The following is a 20,472-nucleotide window of genomic DNA, read 5'->3' as shown; positions in this document are numbered from 1 at the left end:
ACTTCACCTCTCCATCTTCTCCACCAGCTCCAGCAGGGACTGTTGAAACTTGCTGCTGACGGTGGGAGCTTGGTATTTTCTGGTGACTGTGCTGCTCTTCCTTATGTGACCTCTCTGCTGACCCGTGGCCTCTGCATGAACCAGGAAGAGGTTCGATACCATCTGGAAACACACAAATGCACAGATTAATACAGACTTTACAAAAACATTGCTTAGCGATTGTGTCAATTAGATTAAGTTTTAAGACCAAGCCGACCTTGTTCTTGCTCTGAATGAACAGGTCCAGGACATCCTGACGCACCTGATCGTAGTTCTTATCCAGGAATTTGTAAACCTGCATCAGTGACAGATGATCACTCTGTTTGTCATTACAGTTCACCACATTTTCAATACTTCAATGAATTATAATACAATGAAACTAGCCAAGAGAATCTCAGTGAGGAGCTTAGTACCTGGTAAGTGACCCGCCCGGCAAAATGCTTAATTGTGAACTCTGGGACCGGCATCTTTGGCTTCATGTACAGTGGATTACTGCCATGGTGATAGTGACACTTTTGAAGAAAAGTGTTGTCTGTTGCCTGTCAACAAATTACCACACCAAAAGTCCCAGTTTTATAATCCATATAAGGAATCTGAAAGTCTGTCAGTACTTTCTCCTCATCCTCACCTGCGGGAAACCGCTCTGGTCATCCAGAATCCTCAGTATCCCATGAGGCTTAGTGGCAATGAGGTCGATGCAGGGCTGGTTGTCGTTGAATGTGATGTCCTGCCATGGGATCTGCTCCCTGCTGTACTCCTCCTTCAACAGGATCACATAAAAGATCATAAAATATTAGTTGCATTATTACCTAAGCCAGATGTTGGCAACCTGCAGCTCACGAGGTACAGGTTAGGGTTACCTATTAATACATATACTATATGCAATACATTCATTTATCCTCCCCCAGTTACATCTGTCATCCACCCGTCTATCCCTCATCCCCCAAGTGCTGCTCTTTTACTCCTGCTGTTTGGTAGGAGGAGGTAAAATGGCTGTTTTGATGTTGAACGTTGCCAACGCCTGAAATAAGCAAAGGATTCACATGTTTATATGCCACTAATCTACACTTAATGAGATCCATTTGCGTGCATATGATGCCTCAAATATGTGCATTTTTTGTCCTCAATTGTTATAGGACAAGTGCGTGAGTGTGTGCTTTTCATCGGCAAGTGTGACGTGGACTCACCTGTTCCTCTCTGAATACGATCCTGTTAAAGAAGAGTTGCAGGTACTCGTTTGCATAATTAATGCAAAGCTGCTCGAAGCTGTTGAGGACCAGATCCTGTTGTCCCACACACACACACACACACACACACACACACACACACACACACACACACACACACACACACACACACACACACACACACACACATATATATGGTAATTCTGTCTCATCATCATGCCTACAAAGTGATTATCTGGATGTCCCTCTGAGTATCTTTAACGTGCAACATTGTTAAGCCCTCCTTCCTTCCTTCCCTGCTGATAGTAATCTGAATCTTTTCTCTTATAGTTATAAGTTATGTCAATAAAAGCTTTGACTGCATTACTGGGAATGCGACGGATTATTTCAAATGCTTTAGCTTTAGCTGTCAGTCTTACATCTGACTTTAGAGTACTTCGGTATACAGAGGAGTTCATAGTCAACATAGTAACTGCAAGGCGTCCAGGCCCCGTGGCTGGAAAACAAGCCGAATCATCACCCCTGCACCACATGTTTAACAGCTGGTATCAGGTGTTTGTGTTGATAAGCTGCTCGTGCACCGCAAATTTGCACACTTAAACTGTCCTAAGAGAAGAGGCTTCCTTCTGTGAGCCTTTCCAAACAGGCCACACTTGTTCAGTCTTTTTTATAACTATACTGTCATGAACTTTAACATTCAACATCCTAACTGAGGCCTGTAGAGTTGAGATGGAGCTCTTGGGTTTTTGCAGTTTTTCTGAATATTGCACGGTATGACCTCAGGGTGAATTTGCTGGGTCGTTCACTCCTGTGTCGATTGGCAGCAGTTTTTAATACTTTCCACTTGTGACTAATCATTCTCATGATGTAGTGTGAGTGAAAGGTTGCTGCTTCAATTCCAGCCAAAGCCACAAATCCCCTTTGGGGTGGTGTCATGAAGGGTATCTGGTGCAAAACTCTAATGAATCAAAGATGTAGAGCTGCCGGCTGCGACGACCCCATGTGGCAAAGGAGCAGCTGAAAGTAGCATTCCTATAATTCCTATAGAAGAAGTAAAGCTGCCTCTTCATTTTGGCTTAATAATTATTAAATAAATAATGACAAGGTGCAATATATCATGCGCTGTTATTCATCTGTGATTAAGTTTAAAGTAATTTTAGAACCTACTAAGGATTCATTGCATTCTAGTTTTTTCTGAGGGGTTTAAGGTCAAACATACAACAAGGCTCCGTTACCTCAAATCCGTAAATGTCCAGGATGGAGATGGAGAGGGTGTGTTGGTGAGGGTACACCTGACCATTGATCCTCTCTGTTAACCAGCGGAAGAGCAGCGAATATAGGATCTTGGCAACAGCATCTCTGGATGTGTGTGAGTGGTGGGCAGCGAGTGACACAATGATATAAGAAATTAAAAAGGAGAAAGAAAACATATGCATTGTTATTAGCAAGAATTTTATTAGGTAAAACTTTAAGACAAAAGGGATTTTAAGATTGCATATGTGTTAGTAATTTAGTGCACATGTATTAGTGTGCATGCATACATAATGATAAAGATGCAAACATGTTATTTAAATAAATTAACGGTAATAAATGTAATGATTTTTTATGCACGGCATGTTCTGTTTGTAGCTGTCTCTCACCTGGCATCAATAGCACTTTCTACACTCAGAGGGGTGTAGATCTTGTCCCTCATTGTTTCCTGTGAAAAAACATTAAGTCAGCACGTTTTACGCAGGCGTCTACCTGATAATATAGAGTCTCAAGCCTCCTTTCATCTTGGTTTGAAGTTGAAAGGCTTTAAGTTCAAATTAAAAATGGAATTGCACCCAAATTTCCTGCTAATGTGCCCCTCATTGGTGCCTGTTCAGTAACTGTGGTGAGGCTCTCATCTTGGGCTGACAGATCAGGTGGTCTTATCCTCCACCTGCTTCCTGCTTCTTCCAGTCTGTTTTTCCTTTTTTTTCCCTGCACTGTAATATATATTTTATAGAAGCAGAACTTTTTCTTCTGCAATTGAAGAATCACAACAGGACGCCATAAGTTCTGGGCTGAAGAGTTAGGCTTTTCACCCTTTGTTTTTACTGAACTGCTTCCTATTTAACTTCTTTTCCTATATTTGTATCCACTCCTTTGCATCCTTTCAGCTCTTCCCTTCTTCCCTTTCTTCTACTCTCTTATTCATTGATTCGGGTGTCTTAAACTTGAGATCTGATCAGATAAAGAATGCTTTGAGACTTGAGACCCTCTCTTGCCAAACACACTTAATTATCACACACACACACGTGTGCGCTCACACAAAGACACTAATGTGTACACATGATTCCTCCAGTGAGAGGAAATGAGTGGGTACGACCCACCCCTCTCCTGTTACTCAGGCACCTTTGTAAATAGGAATTCAATTATACAAAAGGTCCTTGGTTAGTGTATAGGAGCATGTGTATGTGGAAGATATAAGGTGGGTGATAATTAGATGTTTCTCTCTTTTAATTCTCCCATCACCCTCATTCCTCACCAGAGGCAGCACCAGAGGGGTCAGGACGAGTTGAATCAGCCCTTAAACCGGACAGAGAAACTACTGGACACTTACACATAAAAGAAAATGGATCCAAAAAACGAAATACTAAGAGGAGAAATACTTTGCTTAACAAAAAAAATATGTTTTTTTTCTACTTTGTTCATGGATATGATGGAAATTAAGCAAACAAGGAAATACACAAATAGGTGGATGACCAACTGGAACACTTGTATGGACAGTGGGATATTTTAATTGTTCCTTTCCTGGATTTGGTATGGATTCACTTCATTTCCTAGCTGGATGATAATGACCACATCAATAGCTCATGTACTGGTAATTAAGGATAACTGAACAGCAAATGCGATGGAGGATCCTCTCTTTTTTTGGCTATTGTAAGTCACGTGCAAGTCCTTTAACTGCGCTGTTAACACTGACAGTTCCTTCAAAAGCTCCATCAAACTTTCTGGAGCTGTGAAATCTCTTATGCTGCTTTAAAATAATAAAGGAGATAAGTTCAAGTAAAGCCAGGCTTCTGCAAAGGTTTTTATGCTCTCTGGTTTTAATACTTACTGGTATTGTGACACTTCTCCACACTCAGTTTGGGTTAGTTTGGAATTAATAACAAAAATAGTTTGTTTTTTAATCACACTTGACCATGTGGGCAACAATAAGGAAAAATGGAACCAAATTTATTTATTTGTACTGCAAACAATCTAGGTTTTAAAATTGTCACCACCTAACTGTTTACTGTTTTTAAAGAAGTTCCTTCAGAGCATAAAAAAAATGACCAATTTACCATCCTGTCCCAGTTTGAATTCAATGGACCTCAAGAAAGTTCACATGAAAACAAAACAGCATTTCTTCTTTATGCAGGAGAATGTGTAAGGTATAGAAATGAAGACACTAAGATGCAAACAGCAAAGCCTTGTGGAAATAAGTAACTGCGTTCTTTGGACAAAGAGGATTCCCAGCTGGTTAGATTCAAAAACCAGAAGCATAAAAAGCTGAAATCACAACAAAAGCATGACTGACAGATTCACGCCCTGGAGCTATAAGCTGAATGTGGCTGTTCATCTCTGCAGCACACTAAAAATAAAAGAAGTAAAAAGATGCTTTCCCTTTTAAAATAGCATAGCTCAGTCTAAATACTATATATGAATTTTTTCTGTGTCCTCTGATGTATCGAGGATGTGTGGATGTGTGCAGCCGTTTACATTCATGCTTTCCCCCTTGCGAGTCTCCAGCGCTGTGGGCTGCCTCCTGTTCTGGGTTGGAAAAATTAAACCAGTGTGAAAGTGCCCTCAAATTGCATTCTAACTGCAGACCACCAGATGGCTGCAAAAAAGACATTCAGACCTATAGAGGCCTATAAGAAAGAGGACTTTCTGACTTGACCACTCTATACAATTTCCTGCTGAGTTGATGGTTTCAGTCACTTGATTAGTTATTAATAATCTCTGGCTCTCTTCCACAGTCTGTCTTTTGTCCTGTCTCCACCGCTCAGGCCCAAACGGTCACAGCAGATGGCTGCTCCTCCCTGAGGCTCTTTCTGCTGGAAGTTTCTTCCTGTAAAAAGGGAGTTTTCCCTTCCCACTGTTCCCAAGTGTTTGCTAACAGAGGGTTATTGTTGTTCTCTGTTTCCTCTGTGTTATTTTAGGGTCTTTAGCTTACAATATAAAGTGTCTTGGGGCAACTGTTGTGATTTGATCCATATATAAAATAAAACTGAATAGAACTGAATTAATTTAGACTGACCCGTCCTTGTTTTTTGGTTTGTTTTTTTTTATATATATTGTCTGTGCATCATACTTTTTTGCCCCTTTTGCCTTCACTGGCTGAGGCAGATGGCTGCCCTTCCTGATCTTGGTCCTGGTGAGAGACGTTTCCTCCTCAATGATGTCAAGAGCTTAATCAAATTGTGCTGTTTGTGTATAATGTTGCAAAGTCTTGTTTTCACCATGTGAAAGTGATACAGATCATTAAAAGTGACCTATTAAAGGCACATCTGCATTTATTTGAATACCACTAATACACCAACAAAGGTAAAAGCTAAAGTTGCAAAACTCAGTTTTAGACTTTTTTTTCATGCTGTACATTCACTTGAGGATGTCTGCCATTTTGCTGGTAGTTTATCAGCTGGGTCAAAAAAGTTACTGGGTTGAATGTTTGGCTCTTAATAAAGGAATCAAAACTTTTTTTTAAAAAAGGGAACAATTTTAATCAGACTCCTCCAATAAATCTTTGATAAACTGAGTCACTCTCCTGCACTACACAGAGCTATGAGCTGTCCTAGATTTAAACTAAATCAGCAGTGAAGTCCTTCGATAAATAATCATGCACCTCCTTCACAAATGCTGAAGGCTCTCCTAGTTTACAGGCTGCTATATGCACATGTTTGATTTGTTTTTCAATTCTTTCACTTCTAAATTCATTGTTCTGTTTAAGGCCTTAAAACGCAAACATATACAAAGTATCTTCCAATGTTTTGCACTCCAATATATTTAAATTCCCCTTTAAAACATGGCATGGTTCATTGGAATTGATAACCAAATACTCCACAAAACCCCCTGCTTTATAGAAATAGTCAGGTTGGATAGAAACGATCCTAATAACCGACCAGAGGAGGTCAGGATGAGAAAAGAACCATCCAAGCAGGTCGATGACAGCAGTTTGCCTCTTTCTTGTCTTTCATTCTTTCACTCTGTGTGTGGCATCAACACATGTGTCTCCTTTGTGTCTGCGTAAGCGACACTCTGGGCGATACAATGCCTTTAATGTAACCACAGCTGTGTAAGTAAGGTAGAAACGCTGGCATAGTGCCACATCACCTTCCTGTTGACAATGTAGAAAAATCACCTCCAGGTTCAGGAATGTCACAGACTGCAGTGCTATGCTTGTTGTTTTCAAGCACTGAACGAACAAAAGACAGAACATCAGTGCACATGCAGACGGGACACGGTTTGATACTGACTGTGACTTTGTAGGTGACGGCTTTCTGTAGTCCTTCTGGTGAGATCTGCAGCAGCTCTGCGACTACTCTGATCTCCTGAGTGCTAACCACTGACGCCACCTCCTGGCCATCAGCCTGCAGTTCAGGAGGAAAATAGAAATGCAAAAAGAAAAGAAAAAAGAAAAGAAGAATTACCTGTGGGAAAATCTTTGCTGCTTATCTTACATAGTTTTTATTGTCCTGATAAAGTTTAGTTTATTTTAGAATTTAACTCATTAGTCTAGGTGACTGAACACTTTGCACCTTATTATTATATTAATCAAAATTTTAAAAAAGGGATGACATACGAGAAAAACCTGAGAAATAAAATAATTCACACCTCATGCCTCTGAAAGTAAACATTGCCCAGGTGCAGTATGGAAGACAGGACTCTAAAGATGGACGACTGGTCATCCGCAGTGAAGTGAAGGATTTCCATGGCAGAAAGCAGACGTAGAAAGTCCTCTGCATCGTTCTTCCCTTTTATCCCACAATCCTCTCCCTGTGTGCAGAACGAGAAGACCAGCAGTGCTAAACGTGACCCGAGAAGGATTTTTGGAAGGGTCGTGACCCAAAATCACTGACAATGATGATGATCAAACTCAAACTTCTTCTACCTGGTTGAGGTAATAGTAGGTTTCAGCTTCTTGTAGATAGAAGGCCTGCTTCTGCTGCGAAGGAAGACCTGCCAGCATCTCGTAGAAGATGTGATAGTTCCTCTCATTTTTGGCCTGAAGCACACGCGGCACATTTACAGCAACACTTCCATATACAGAAATAAACAAGCTATCGAGACCTTTGTGTCAGCTTGCCTCACCTGAAAGACGATGCGGGATTTTTCCAGCAGATACTGAGAGGTTATGGCACCACTGATCCTACCACTGGGAAAACAAGGAATCAGAAAACACACGTGAAAAAGAAGCAGCTTCAGAAGTAAAAGAAGCTGGAGTGAGATCAGAGCAGAGGTCAAAGTTTTGCTTGTTGCTTTTTAAAAAAAACAACAACTCACTTCTCCATAAAGACCTCAATGTACTTCCCAAAGCGACTGGAATTATCGTTCCGCACGGTTTTGGCATTTCCAAAAGATTCCAGAAGAGGAGCTGCCTCAAGTATCTATCAGGGATGCCAAACACACAAACAATATATAAACCTTTATCAGATCGCCTTATAAAGGGAGCAGTAACTGTAACTGTACAACACACAGGAAAGAAGCTGTTTCAGTGGGAATGTCTGGCCAAATGAATCATAGAAAAACACACCACGGCAAAACACAGTAACCTGATATTCTTATGGCCATTGATGAAAATTACTTGTAAAATATAAAACACGCAGCATGCAGAAAACCCCAACTACCTCAATCTGCACCCAAGGAAAGCCACCGGTGATACAGGCAAATAAAAAATATGCACAAGCACATTAGTCGTCATTACAAGAAGGAAAACTTTGAGTGTCTTAGTTTGCAAATATCCAACTCTGATGGCAGTTCTTTATTCATGTCAGGAAGTGTGTGTGCATACCTGTTGCGCAAGATTAGTTTTGTGAAGTACAGCTGCTAGGTAGCGAAGGATGAGTTTGGTGGACTCGGTTTTTCCAGACCCACTCTCCCCACTGAAACACAGTAACAGAGTCTCACTGGGAATACAGAAAACCCATCAACACGGCAATGAAAACAATCAAGAACTGCCCCAGTGCTCAGCTGAGCTGGAGACAACTTTTCCTCAGATAACCAGCACCTGGAAAGTTTGAATATTAGTGCATACAAACTGAGCTTATCAAACATTACAATGCCCAGTTTTTAATGTTTAAAATTTGTGTGTGCTTTTTCAAAGCCCAGATACAAAAAGCTTTATTGTTATACAGCCATGATGGGTTAATTATGAGGTGCCATTTCCATAAAGGAACACTTTGGAAACACTGATCTCAGTGGAAAGAAATGATGCTGATATCTACACAGATATGGACTGGGCAATGTGCTCAATGAAATGATGGCACATCAAGTGATAGAAATGATTCCATGCATGCCTGACTACGTCGGGGGGTGTTCCTAATGAGACAGATGGTGTCCTGGGGGATCTCTTCCCAGATCTGGGCCAAGGCATCACTGAGCTCCTGGACCGTCTGAGGTGCAGTCTGGCAGCGTCGGATGGACTGAAACATAATGTCCCAGAGGTGTTCTATTGGATTTAGGTCAGGCAAACGTGGGGGCCAGTGAATGGTATCAGATCCTTCATCCTCCAGGAACTGCCTACATACTCTTGGTACATGAGATGAGCAGCAGGAGGAATCCAGTATCCACTGCACCAGAGTTGGGTGTATCAGTGGGTCCAAGGATTTCATCCCGATATGTAACGCCAGTCATGGTGTCAGTGCCTAGCCTGTAGAGGTGTGTCCTCCATGGATATGCCCCCCCAGACCATCCCTGACCCACCACCAAACCAGTCATGCTGACATCCCAGAAGTTTAACTAACTTGATGGTATACTCTGAATAAAAAGTGTTCCTTTTATTTTTGAGCAGTGTAAAAGATTATATTCTTTAATGGTAGGCAAAAATAACTCTGAACTATTTTGATCATCTGCATTCTACTAGTGGAAATACAAAAACAGGTTTGATGCAAGGAAAAGCTCACCAAGTGTGAACATTACCCTGAATTAGAGCACAGCTTCTCAGGACTTCCAGAAATCATTTAGAGTGTCCATTATTTGATCCTTTTCACCTCTGTGATGGTGCTTGCAGAGTGTTTGACTTAATTGACTAAGTGATGTGAGACAAGGCTAATCTTGCATTAGGCAAGGCTTCGGTTCCACTTTTGCATTAAACCACCTGAAAGAGTTTCACACACATGCACACACAGGTCCATTGATCTACCATTGCCAAGCACTAAATACCACCATTATGTAAGCTTGGCCAAAGGGTGTGTGTGTGTGTGTGTGTGTGTGTGTGTGTGTGTGTGTGTGTGTGTGTGTGTGCATTTAGGGATGCTGGCACCTTCACCGCATTCCAGCATAGGGTTTCAGCTCAATGGCTGCTTAGCTAAAAACAGGACCATTATTGGTCACTGTACACCAGACCTCAGTTACCCCTTAACACATACTAACTGAAACACAAAGACACACTTGCAAGCACACAGCCCGCACAAATGTACTACTCACACACAAACACACACACACCTCTGAAACATAACCTGCTCCAACTCAGACCTGGCTGGGCTTTCCTTACAGGTGTCTCCTTCCGAATACGGCTAAAGTGTTCCAGGTTTGTGAGGGCGTGTGCATGTGTGAGTGTGCGTTTATGTGTATATTATGAGTGTCTTTTGTCATATCCAAAAGCATAGACCTATGTTTGTGCAAACCTCTGGATGTCGGTGTGTTTGTTTTCACAGATGAGCGCAGCCACTAAATGAAGTCACACTCAAGTGTTGGTAAATTTAACTTCACTGGTTTATGTGCGTGTGTGTGTTTGTGTGTGTGTGTGTTTTTTCTTCCAAGAGATCAGTTCTGACATGGAGCAAAACACTCCATCTTAAGTTTGCTGGCCAGTAAACCACAGACAGACACTCATGAATTTACAAACACTAATCCATCTGTAGATGGAAACCTTTAACCAAGAAGCTTCACGGACAACCTTGAAAGGTTACCAATGATATATCAAAGGATACAAAAGAAAAGCTTCACATTGCAAGACTCAGATGTTAAAAATACAATGCACCGTATAATTAACTGCATGCACGTCTCTGTTGTCTGATTCATATTTACAGAGAAAGTGACTGAAGAAACAATGAGAGTCAGCCTCTTACCTGATTATTATGACCTGTTTTTTTTTGGCATCCATCATTTGGGAATGAGCAGCGTTTGCTATGGCAAACAAATGCCTGAAGGAGAAAGAGATACACAACAAGCCTTCAGACTCTTAAAGGAAGCGCAACAAAGTATTCTGCTTCCCTCTTTCTGCACTTTGATCCTCTGTTGCTGACAGTTATTTACAGCTGTCAGCATGGATGAAACATACTTAATAATTTGACATTTATTGTTTTGTTTTTTAAATATAAGGTTCACGGTTCAACAATTTTAGAGTGAAAATAACTTACGGAGGGTTTTCTCCCAAGGCACAGCCCTTGTACATGAGCACCATGTCTGTCCCATAGGTGTTTTGCATCTTATAGGGGTTCACAGACACCAGAATGCTGCCTATGTATGTCTGGACAAAAAAGAAAGAAGAGGTTCACAAAGAAAGTAATTTTACCATAATGATCATAGTGTATGTGTGTAGGAACATTTGTCTGTGTACCCTATCTATCCCTTAACACGTGGACCAATCTGAACAAAAACTTTTCATGAACATTGTCACACATACCACAATTATTAATATATGTTTTAAAAACACTTATTATAAATCCCAATTCTTTTGATTTTCTGTGTTACTATATGTGCATTTCACTATCCCCCTGCAAATGCTATCTTTCACTGTTTGTCACGTTCAACATACAGGGAGTGCAGAATTATTAGGCAAATGAGTATTTTGTCCACATCATCCTCTTCATGCATGTTGTCTTACTCCAAGCTGTATAGGCTCGAAAGCCTACTACCAATTAAGCATATTAGGTGATGTGCATCTCTGTAATGAGAAGGGGTGTGGTCTAATGACATCAACACCCTATATCAGGTGTGCATAATTATTAGGCAACGTCCTTTCCTTTGGCAAAATGGGTCAAAAGAAGGACTTGACAGGCTCAGAAAAGTCAAAAATAGTGAGATATCTTGCAGAGGGATGCAGCAGTCTCAAAATTGCAAAGCTTTGAAGCGTGATCATCGAACAATCAAGCGTTTCATTCAAAATAGTCAACAGGGTCGCAAGAAGCGTGTGGAAAAACCAAGGCGCAAAATAACTGCCCATGAACTGAGAAAAGTCAAGCGTGCAGCTGCCAAGATGCCACTTGCCACCAGTTTGGCCATATTTCAGAGCTGCAACATCACTGGAGTGCCCAAAAGCACAAGGTGTGCAATACTCAGAGACATGGCCGAGGTAAGAAAGGCTGAAAGACGACCACCACTGAACAAGACACACAAGCTGAAATGTCAAGACTGGGCCAAGAAATATCTCAAGACTGGTTTTTCTAAGGTTTTATGGACTGATGAAATGAGAGTGAGTCTTGATGGGCCAGATGGATGGGCCCGTGGCTGGATTGGTAAAGGGCAGAGAGCTCCAGTCCGACTCAGACGCCAGCAAGGTGGAGGTGGAGTACTGGTTTGGGCTGGTATCATCAAAGATGAGCTTGTGGGGCCTTTTCGGGTTGAGGATGGAGTCAAGCTCAACTCCCAGTCCTACTGCCAGTTTCTGGAAGACACCTTCTTCAAGCAGTGGTACAGGAAGAAGTCTGCATCCTTCAAGAAAAACATGATTTTCATGCAGGACAATGCTCCATCACATGCGTCCAAGTACTCCACAGCGTGGCTGGCAAGAAAGGGTATAAAAGAAGAAAAACTAATGACATGGCCTCTTTGTTCACCTGATCTGAACCCCATTGAGAACCTGTGGTCCATCATCAAATGTGAGATTTACAAGGAGGGGAAACAGTACACCTCTCTGAACAGTGTCTGGGAGGCTGTGGTTGCTGCTGCACGCAATGTTGATGGTGAACAGATCAAAACACTGACAGAATCCATGGATGGCAGGCTTTTGAGTGTCCTTGCAAAGAAAGGTGGCTATATTGGTCGCTGATTTGTTTTTGTTTTGTTTTTGAATGTCAGAAATGTATATTTGTGAATGTGGAGATGTTATATTGGTTTCACTGGTAAAAATAAATAATTGAAATGGGTATATATTTGTTTTTTGTTAAGTTGCCTAATAATTATGCACAGTAATAATCACCTGCACACACAGATATCCCCCTAAAATAGCTAAAACTAAAAACGACTTCCAAAAACATTCAGCTTTGATATTAATGATTTTTTTGGGTTCATTGAGAACATGGTTGTTGTTCAATAATAACATTATTCCTCAAAAATACAACTTGCCTAATAATTCTGCACTCCCTGTACATCACCTGCGTGGAATTTAAAAGACATCAAAATTTGTATCTGTCGTACGGTGGCCCTGAGAGGCCAAACGGACTGCAACTTAAGAAAACACCAGCAATAAGAAAAACGCTGCAAAAGGACACAAAACACAACAGAAATAGGAAAAAACAGATATCCAAAAGCACAAGGGAAGTGTTTCTGGGGAGATCTGACGGACCAGCTGCAGGAACCAAAATATGTTAAGAATTGCGCTGGAAGACACTTAACAGAAGTGGAGGATCTATCGGTTTTGTGAGGAAAGAAAAGATGAGAGCTAAGTGTGTTAGCCTAACTATTAGCCTAAAAATCCGTCATCAGTATTATATGAATCATGATAAAACACGCCTACCATGTTTTGGGTTCCTGGAACTGGTCTGTCGGGTTATTGTCTCCCCAGAAACACTTCCCTTGTGTTTTTTCCTATTTCTGTTGTGTTTTGTGTGCTTTTGCAGCATTTTTCTTATTGCTGGTGTTTTCTTAAGTTGCAGTCCATTTGGCCTCTCAGGGCCACCGTACTGTCATCATTTAGTCACCACCAAATATTGAATAAAGAATTACAAAAAAAATCCTGAAATATCATAGACATTTAACTTGACAGGCGATGTTTTTGGTGACCAGGACTGCATGAACCCCACAGCTATGGCATTATTTTTGTGCCACTATTCTGAGCGCACGTAAAAAAAATTGAGCGCATGTAAAAAAAAATTGCAGGTGCAAGTGTTGCATTTTGAGGAGAAATTTATTTTGAGAGAAGAAAAGCTAAATTAGAGTGAACAAAATTCATTGCTGCTTGCAAAAATGTATTTCAGTGTTTGCTATTATCCACACACACACACACACACACACACAATAGCAGCCCCTCTCGCTCAGTTTTTGCATTTGCGCTCGCTCGCAACGTGTTGCTCGCGCTCTCAACATTTCTGCCTGTGCGTGCTCAACTCTTTCTGTACACCGCTATATTTGTGCCACAAAACCAGCCAATCACAGACTTGGATGCAAAAAAAATCTGATTGGCTGTTTTGGTCTCCAATCAGTTCGAAATGACGAAATGCAATATCCCAGAATCCATTTCGTCCAAAACTCAAACGAGGCAGTGGCGGAGGAACACAGAGTGGCGGAGTTTGAAATATTACTCTTTCTGGGTCACAAAATAAACTTTTAAGATATTTTCATGCGAGAATGGTGCTGTGTAAACTTCAAATATCTGTTTGATTTATCAAGACATCACATATTTGCATAAGTGCTCTAACGTTTTCGGAGATGCCTGTTACCCACCAGCTGACCGCATAGCTGGACTGGCCGTTGGGCATACCGGACATTTGCCCGATGGGCCGATGGTGATTTTTCATTTTTATGTTTGTTTTTGTAACAATATAAACAATGAAAGGTGGTGGATTAGCTAGTTGGTCATGATCAACTCTGGGCTGGACCAATTACAATACATCCGTATTGAGGGGAAAAGGAACGCACAGCTCCTCTTCTTCTCTCATTCTCTCCCCCTCCCTCTCCTGTTGCTATTTCAATCATGAAACTGATCAATGATCAGCTGATGTCTCTCTTGTTTGTTTATCGCCCACTTTGCACCAGAAACAGGAAACCAGCGGATGTCGCGCTAAACAACAGCAGCACGTTCAAGCTTGATAAGCTGTTGTTAGAATTTATTTAATATTACTTTCTAGTATCAGCTGATGTTTGCTGGAGCCACAGCTGTAAAAGCTGCTGGTCATGATATCGGTTTGGATATGTGGTGAGAGGGAAACATGAAGGTGATACAAATCATACATATATACCAACAAGACAGTGTACATCACTGTCACAACAGCGTTTGTTTTAGTTGAAAGGCTTTATGGTTTTTCCTATAATACCTGGTGGTGCAGTCGGCCGATTTTTTGTCAGTTCAGCTTTTTATATTATGTTTAACCCGAGTGACCACCAGGTCAGCTGGTGGGTAACAGGCATCTCCGAAAACGTTAGAGCACTTATGCAAATATGTGATGTCTTGATAAATCGAGCAGATATTTGAAGTTAACACAGCACCATTCTCGCATGAAAATATCTTAAAAGTTTATTTTGTGACCCACAAAGAGTAATATTTCAAACTCCGCCACTCTGTGTTCCTCCGCCACTGCCTCGTTTGAGTTTTGGACGAAATGGATTCTGGGATATTGCATTTCGTCATTTCGAACTGATTGGAGACCAAAACAGCCAATCAGATTTTTTTTGCATCCAAGTCTGTGATTGGCTGGTTTTGTGGCACAAATATAGCGGTGTACAGAAAGAGTTGAGCACGCACAGGCAGAAATGTTGAGAGCGCGAGCAACACATTGCGAGCAAGCACAAATGCAAAAACTGAGCGAGAGGGGCTGCTATTGTGTGTGTGTGTGTGTGGATAATAGCAAACACTGAAATACATTTTTTGCAAGCAGCAATGAATTTTGTTCACTCTAATTTAGCTTTTCTTCACTCAAAATAAATTTCTCCTCAAAATGCAACACCTGCACCTGCAATTTGTTTTTACATGCGCTCAGAATAGTGGCACAAAAATAACGCCATACACAGCAAGTACTGCTAAAGGCAGCAGACGTAGGTTAAATGATCAGCCTGTGGGTCAATTTAGATGTACAGCCAAGATGTAAATCCATCTGGCTACAATGTGTATTAAAACTGGTATCTAAAATTATTGACCAAAGAATTAAATACATGCACTATGTCCCTTTTATAACTCTTGATTCCAGGTTAAAAATGTACGCTTTTTGGTGTAACCCAAGGTTTACAGGTCAGGTTTTGTTTGTCTTTCAAACTCAATGTAGTTTGTGAAGTAGCCATAGATGTTTATAGACAACGTTTTTGTCATCCAACTAAATAAAAATTAAGGAAAATTTTAAGACAACAAGATAACTTGACCATACATGAGTGCTGCAAAGACAAAAACAAAAAAACATCCTTAGGGTTGTTTTTGCAATGTGTGTATTGCTTAAATACTTTAAATACTTACATAAATAACCTCTCTCTCAAACCTTTTCCTTATGTTCAGCAGAACAGCCACTTCATGCATGTCACTAGGGGAAAGAAGCAATTAGAGTATTATTTATGGGGTTATGAACAAAAAAAGCAACCCAAAACCACACTATTTTTTCATGTTTGAGTTCAACTGAATTTAAATTGAGCTTTTTTTTTCTTACAGCCAAATACTTTCTCCACCCTTTCATCATTCTTTAGTTATAAAGGTGTTATAAAATGTGTTGTGCAACACTGCCTGCTGAGCACAATGCATTGCCTCCATAATCTGATAACCAAAAATATGACTTAAATATATACAAATACTGAACAACCAGACAGTGTTCAAGGTCCCCACTGCTTTGTTCTAAGTGTAACTGTGGTGTACTGTGGCATTTTTGTTTTTAACTTACTCTAGCTGTGTCATATCTTCAACACCATTTTCCTCTCTTTGCTCCCGCTGAACCATTGTGGGCAGGCTTCTGATTGCATACATCTAAAACAAGCACAGACATTCAGAAATTAAATGCAAGTACATGTTACAAGAACACATTCACTCACAAGGAACTGTTGATTCTCTTACTTTTGAATTATTATTAGTTGCTTACCCTCAAACTTTATGAAAAACATTTCAGAAATTTTTACCTTTTTTGCTGTTTAGCAAAACATTCTGCTTTTTCAAAACAAAAACATCAAGACATACCTAATCATTTATGGAACTTTTTCACTCTAATGTTACACTAGATATTTCGAACTCACTGCATAAACAAAAGCACTTCACAGGTTGACACCATGACAATTTTAGCCATTGTGGATACATAGTTTTGTCATGCCACATTCGTTTTTAGAAATTACCTTGTCAAACCACTGCCCATGTGGTTCCCCCTCCCTGCGGAGATTCCATTCTCCTTGCTCATTCCCCAAGCCTTCCTGTCCCATCAAGCTGCGGGGGTCCAGCAGCTCCCCTTCACCATACATGGACCACTTATTTAAGTTTTGGACTGTCCCATGAGGTAAAACCCTCTCTGCCCCCCACACATCTTCATCTTGTTGGGCTTCAACTCCAGCGTTCTGTGCCCAGTGCTGTCTAGGGCCAGATCCTTGCACCTGGGGTGATACTACTGCATATGAGGAGGGTAGGCGAAAGGAGGCCCCCCGAAGGTGAGGGTTCTGCAAAGCACCAGATAGGTTGAGTGTTCGAGGTTCTGGTGCTTTGGGGGCACCGAGTCGTGTCATGATATTGCCATCAGGGAGGCGGTATTTCGCCCCACGAAGGTTTGGGTTTTTTGATAAGGCATTAGATAGGTCAAGCGCTTTGGGTGTCGAAGCCGGCTGAGGGCGGGTCATGAGAGTTCCGTCTGGCAAACGGTAAGTGGCAGATCGGAGGTTCTGGTTGCGAAGAGCATTGGAAAGGTCAAGTGAGCGCGGTTGAGAGGCATCAGTAGATCCAGGCTGCTTAAATAATGATGTGTTTGGAAGCCTATAAGAGGCACCACGGATGTTGGTTTTTAACAATGCACCAGAAAGGACAGGGCCGGAAGAAGCAGAGGAAGAAGGTTGAGCTTGGTTCCGTGAGAACAATGAAGATCCTTCTGGGAGCTGAAACTTTGCCTTACGCAAGTTAGCATTCATCAGGGCGCTAGAAAGCCCAGGGGAGGCTACTGAGCTCTCTGCACTCTGCGTCTGCTCTCCTGGACGTGTGAGAAATGAACTGTCTGGTAATCGATAAGAGGCGTTACGAACATTAGCATTGAGAAGAGCAGAGGAGAGTGTAGAAGAGGAAAGGGAGGGTGCAGGTGTGGACTCTGTCCTGGTAACAAGTGTACCATCAGGTAAACGATATGTGGCTTGTCGCAAATTGGGATTGAGCAAAGCAGAGGACAGCATAGGGGAAGACAGTGGAGATGGACCTGAGACATGTTCAGCAGGTTCATTTCTTGTGACAAAAGAGCCATCGGGTAGTCTATAGGTCGCCCGATGTAGGCTTTGGTTCTGTAAGGCATTAGAGAGCATCCCACTGCTAACACCACCTACACTATCAGTGTTAACTGGAGTCTCAACAGGGCCCCGGGACATTGTCAAAGTGCCACCTGGAAGCTTGAACATGGATCCCTGGATGTGTGAAGTTCGCAATCCACCTGAGAGAAGTGGGGAGCTACCTCTGACACCTCCTTGTTGTTGTGGGGAAGGTGGAGGAGCAGGTGAGCCTGGCAATGTGGGGGAGGGTTGTCGCTGAAATGGTGAAGCAAAAGAAGCATTACGTAGCTGAGAGGTCAGCATAGCAGGGGACAACTGTGGGGAGGAAGGGACAGAAGGGGCAAGAGGGACTGCTGCTTCAGGTGGCGTGAGAACTGTTGTATAGAGGTTGGCATTGCGTTGCAGAGGAAATGAGTAGGAGGCACTCCGTAGGCGTGAGTTCTGCATTAAAGCATTGGATAGACCAGCAGTGGGATACTGGGGCATCATCTGGCTCTCCTGTACATTAGCTGATATCTCCTCCTGTCCACCAGGCATGACAGGTAACGGGCTCCTCTGAAAAGCTGTGGTGTTGCTGACATTGTGCAGGTAAGGGTTCTGGAGTGTGCGTCCAAGATTAGGTGATGAGGGTGTAAGTTGAGGGAGGCTCTGAGGGTAAATCTCATGTTGTGTTTGTGGGGAGCTGGGCCTTTGTAAAGGTGAAGTGTGAGCTATAGTGGAGTAAGGGAGAGGAGAGGTAGGAAAGGGTGAGCCTACAATTTGACCGTTTGGTAAAGCATTTGTAAGCATTGGAGATGGGCCTGGCTCCATCAATGTATAGTCATAATGAGTGATATTCTGTGATGGTGGAAAAGTAGCAAGAGAAATATTAGCATTAGGAACAGGAGGCTGAAAAGATGCTGGTCTGAAACCATGGGGACTCATTGCCCTGTGAGGCAAAGGGGAGGGTGGATGAGACAAATGGTGCATGGGAGATGCAGAACGGGACAGCATTGGAGATTGTTGCTGCAAGGGCTGTGGAGATGGAGGTGTACTCTGAAGCCGGCGCACTGATGGCTGGGAAGAAAGAGGGCCACTCTGTTTCAATGATTGCTGTGGAGGGGCAGGGGGACCTGGAGGAGGTGCTCTGAATGACTGCCTAGACTGAAGAGAGGACTGGTTTCTGGGCATTCGGACTAATGGCTGCCCTCTACCTACAGGTCTGTGGAATCCTCGTTGGGGGGTACCAATTCGCTTGGACTCCCTTAAACCTGTAGGCCGGGAGCCTGCCCTGGCTAACATCGGTGTTCCAGCTATATCCTCTATCTGACCTGAAAGAGGGGCGGGACCACTATGGATGGAGGACCTAAATGGGGCAACATGCTGAGTAACAGGGGCCCCATGTCGACTGTGTCTCTGTAAGTAGGGGTTGGCTGGAGACGGTTTCACAGCCCCCATGGGCACATGACTTCGAATCCCTGCACCACCTCTCATTCTGCGAGTAGAGGAGCGGGTGGGGAGGGGTCTACTGGTGATGCGCGACGGCGATGGAGAAGGAGGGCGATGGGGAGAGGTGGGGCGGAAGGATCGCGGAGGCGACTCAGCTCTTTCAGGTTGAGTCGGGCTCCTTCTTTGTGAATGTGGCTGGGGTGGAGAGGGGGAACGCCTCATCTTAGATGTCTGTTTTCTTCCTCTGAACAATTGTGGTCTGGTAGAAGGCAAATGGACTGCATCTGGTGGAGGTTGCTGTCTAAAGGAGAGTCTTGGGGAAGGTGGTGGGCTTGCTCTCTTCCTTAGCGATCCCCGGGGAGAAGCTAGCGGGCTGGAAATTGGGGATTGGGGTCGGACAGATGAAGGTGCTCGACGCAACCGAATATCTCCCCTCTCTTTTGTCATTGAAGGTTGGGTTCTCACTGACATACCTCTCCTATGTTGTAGTGGAGAAGAAGGTGGTGGGCTGTGTGGTCTGCGCCTGTTAACTGGGGATGTTGGCCTTTGACCTGGCACTGGGGCCCGCTGACTGAGCACCCGCCTATGAGGGTGAGGAGAGAGGTGTAGGTCAGACCGGATGCCTGTTTGGAAGTCCATGTGATGTGGTGAAAGGCGAGATGAAGGAGGCGCCATTGCCCTAGTTGATCCCAGCCTCAGTGATAGCTGTGGGGATGGAAGGGGACTCATTCGGCGCACTGGCCTAGGTGAGGCAACAGGTGAATGTAGCTGTGAATGCATCATTGGCTGCACTGGTGGACCCAGTGGTGTCATTTGAACCATCTGGAATGTCTGTGGGTCTTGTGCAAGGGGATCTTGATAGACTTGTGAGGAGAACTGAGGTGGCAGGGGAGATGGGATCAGATGACTAGGAGAAACAGGGAAAGGAGGGTAAGTGTGCTGAGGGAAAGGAATGTGTTCTTGTTGAATGCTTGCGGCTGTAAGAAAAGGGGCGTGTCCAGCAAGAATGGAAGTGTGTTGTTGGTTCATGACAGTAGGGTAATTTGGCTGTGTAGGATGATATGTGTGGATGGGTTGCTCATATTGTATATCTGACATCATCTCCTGATTGTTGAGGGCCAGAACTGGGGAGGGAGGAGGAACCATAGGGGATGGGGGACGAGAATGAAGAGGAGGTGGTGGCAATGTTTCCACCTCTAGTCTGTCTTTTCCAAATAACCTAACCTGGGGCCTGGGAAACCTGAACTGCTGTGTAGGAACTGGCTCAGGTAGAGGATAAGACAGC

General features: G+C 42.9%; 1 protein-coding gene across 1 annotated transcript in view; it reads right to left on the bottom strand.

Annotated features, from left to right (window-relative positions):
* myo15aa (myosin XVAa) overlaps window positions 1-16,278 on the bottom strand; it is a 42,027-nt gene extending 25,749 nt beyond the window's left edge. The window contains exons 1-18 of the mRNA XM_085453664.1: window positions 16,196-16,278; window positions 15,781-15,844; window positions 10,817-10,926; window positions 10,526-10,600; window positions 8,248-8,338; window positions 8,084-8,089; window positions 7,740-7,843; window positions 7,548-7,611; window positions 7,348-7,461; window positions 7,071-7,232; window positions 6,713-6,826; window positions 2,867-2,925; window positions 2,462-2,585; window positions 1,227-1,322; window positions 668-799; window positions 453-578; window positions 257-334; window positions 8-162 (exon numbers count right to left, since the gene is read on the bottom strand). Coding sequence (XP_085309790.1) covers window positions 8-162; window positions 257-334; window positions 453-578; window positions 668-799; window positions 1,227-1,322; window positions 2,462-2,585; window positions 2,867-2,925; window positions 6,713-6,826; window positions 7,071-7,232; window positions 7,348-7,461; window positions 7,548-7,611; window positions 7,740-7,843; window positions 8,084-8,089; window positions 8,248-8,338; window positions 10,526-10,600; window positions 10,817-10,926; window positions 15,781-15,844; window positions 16,196-16,278 — 1,757 coding nt within the window. The remainder of the gene's footprint in view (window positions 1-7; window positions 163-256; window positions 335-452; window positions 579-667; window positions 800-1,226; window positions 1,323-2,461; window positions 2,586-2,866; window positions 2,926-6,712; window positions 6,827-7,070; window positions 7,233-7,347; window positions 7,462-7,547; window positions 7,612-7,739; window positions 7,844-8,083; window positions 8,090-8,247; window positions 8,339-10,525; window positions 10,601-10,816; window positions 10,927-15,780; window positions 15,845-16,195) is intronic.
* Window positions 16,279-20,472: the final 4,194 nt, after the last annotated feature.

The sequence above is a fragment of the Copadichromis virginalis genome, linkage group LG4 (assembly GCF_057382275.1).
Source record: "Copadichromis virginalis isolate Kocher_CV1m ecotype Utaka linkage group LG4, C_Virginalis_male_GT1.1, whole genome shotgun sequence".
In the NCBI taxonomy this organism is placed as follows: Eukaryota; Metazoa; Chordata; class Actinopteri; order Cichliformes; family Cichlidae; genus Copadichromis; species Copadichromis virginalis.
Note: the sequence above shows the minus strand (reverse complement) of the source record. Positions and strands in the feature narration are given on the sequence as shown.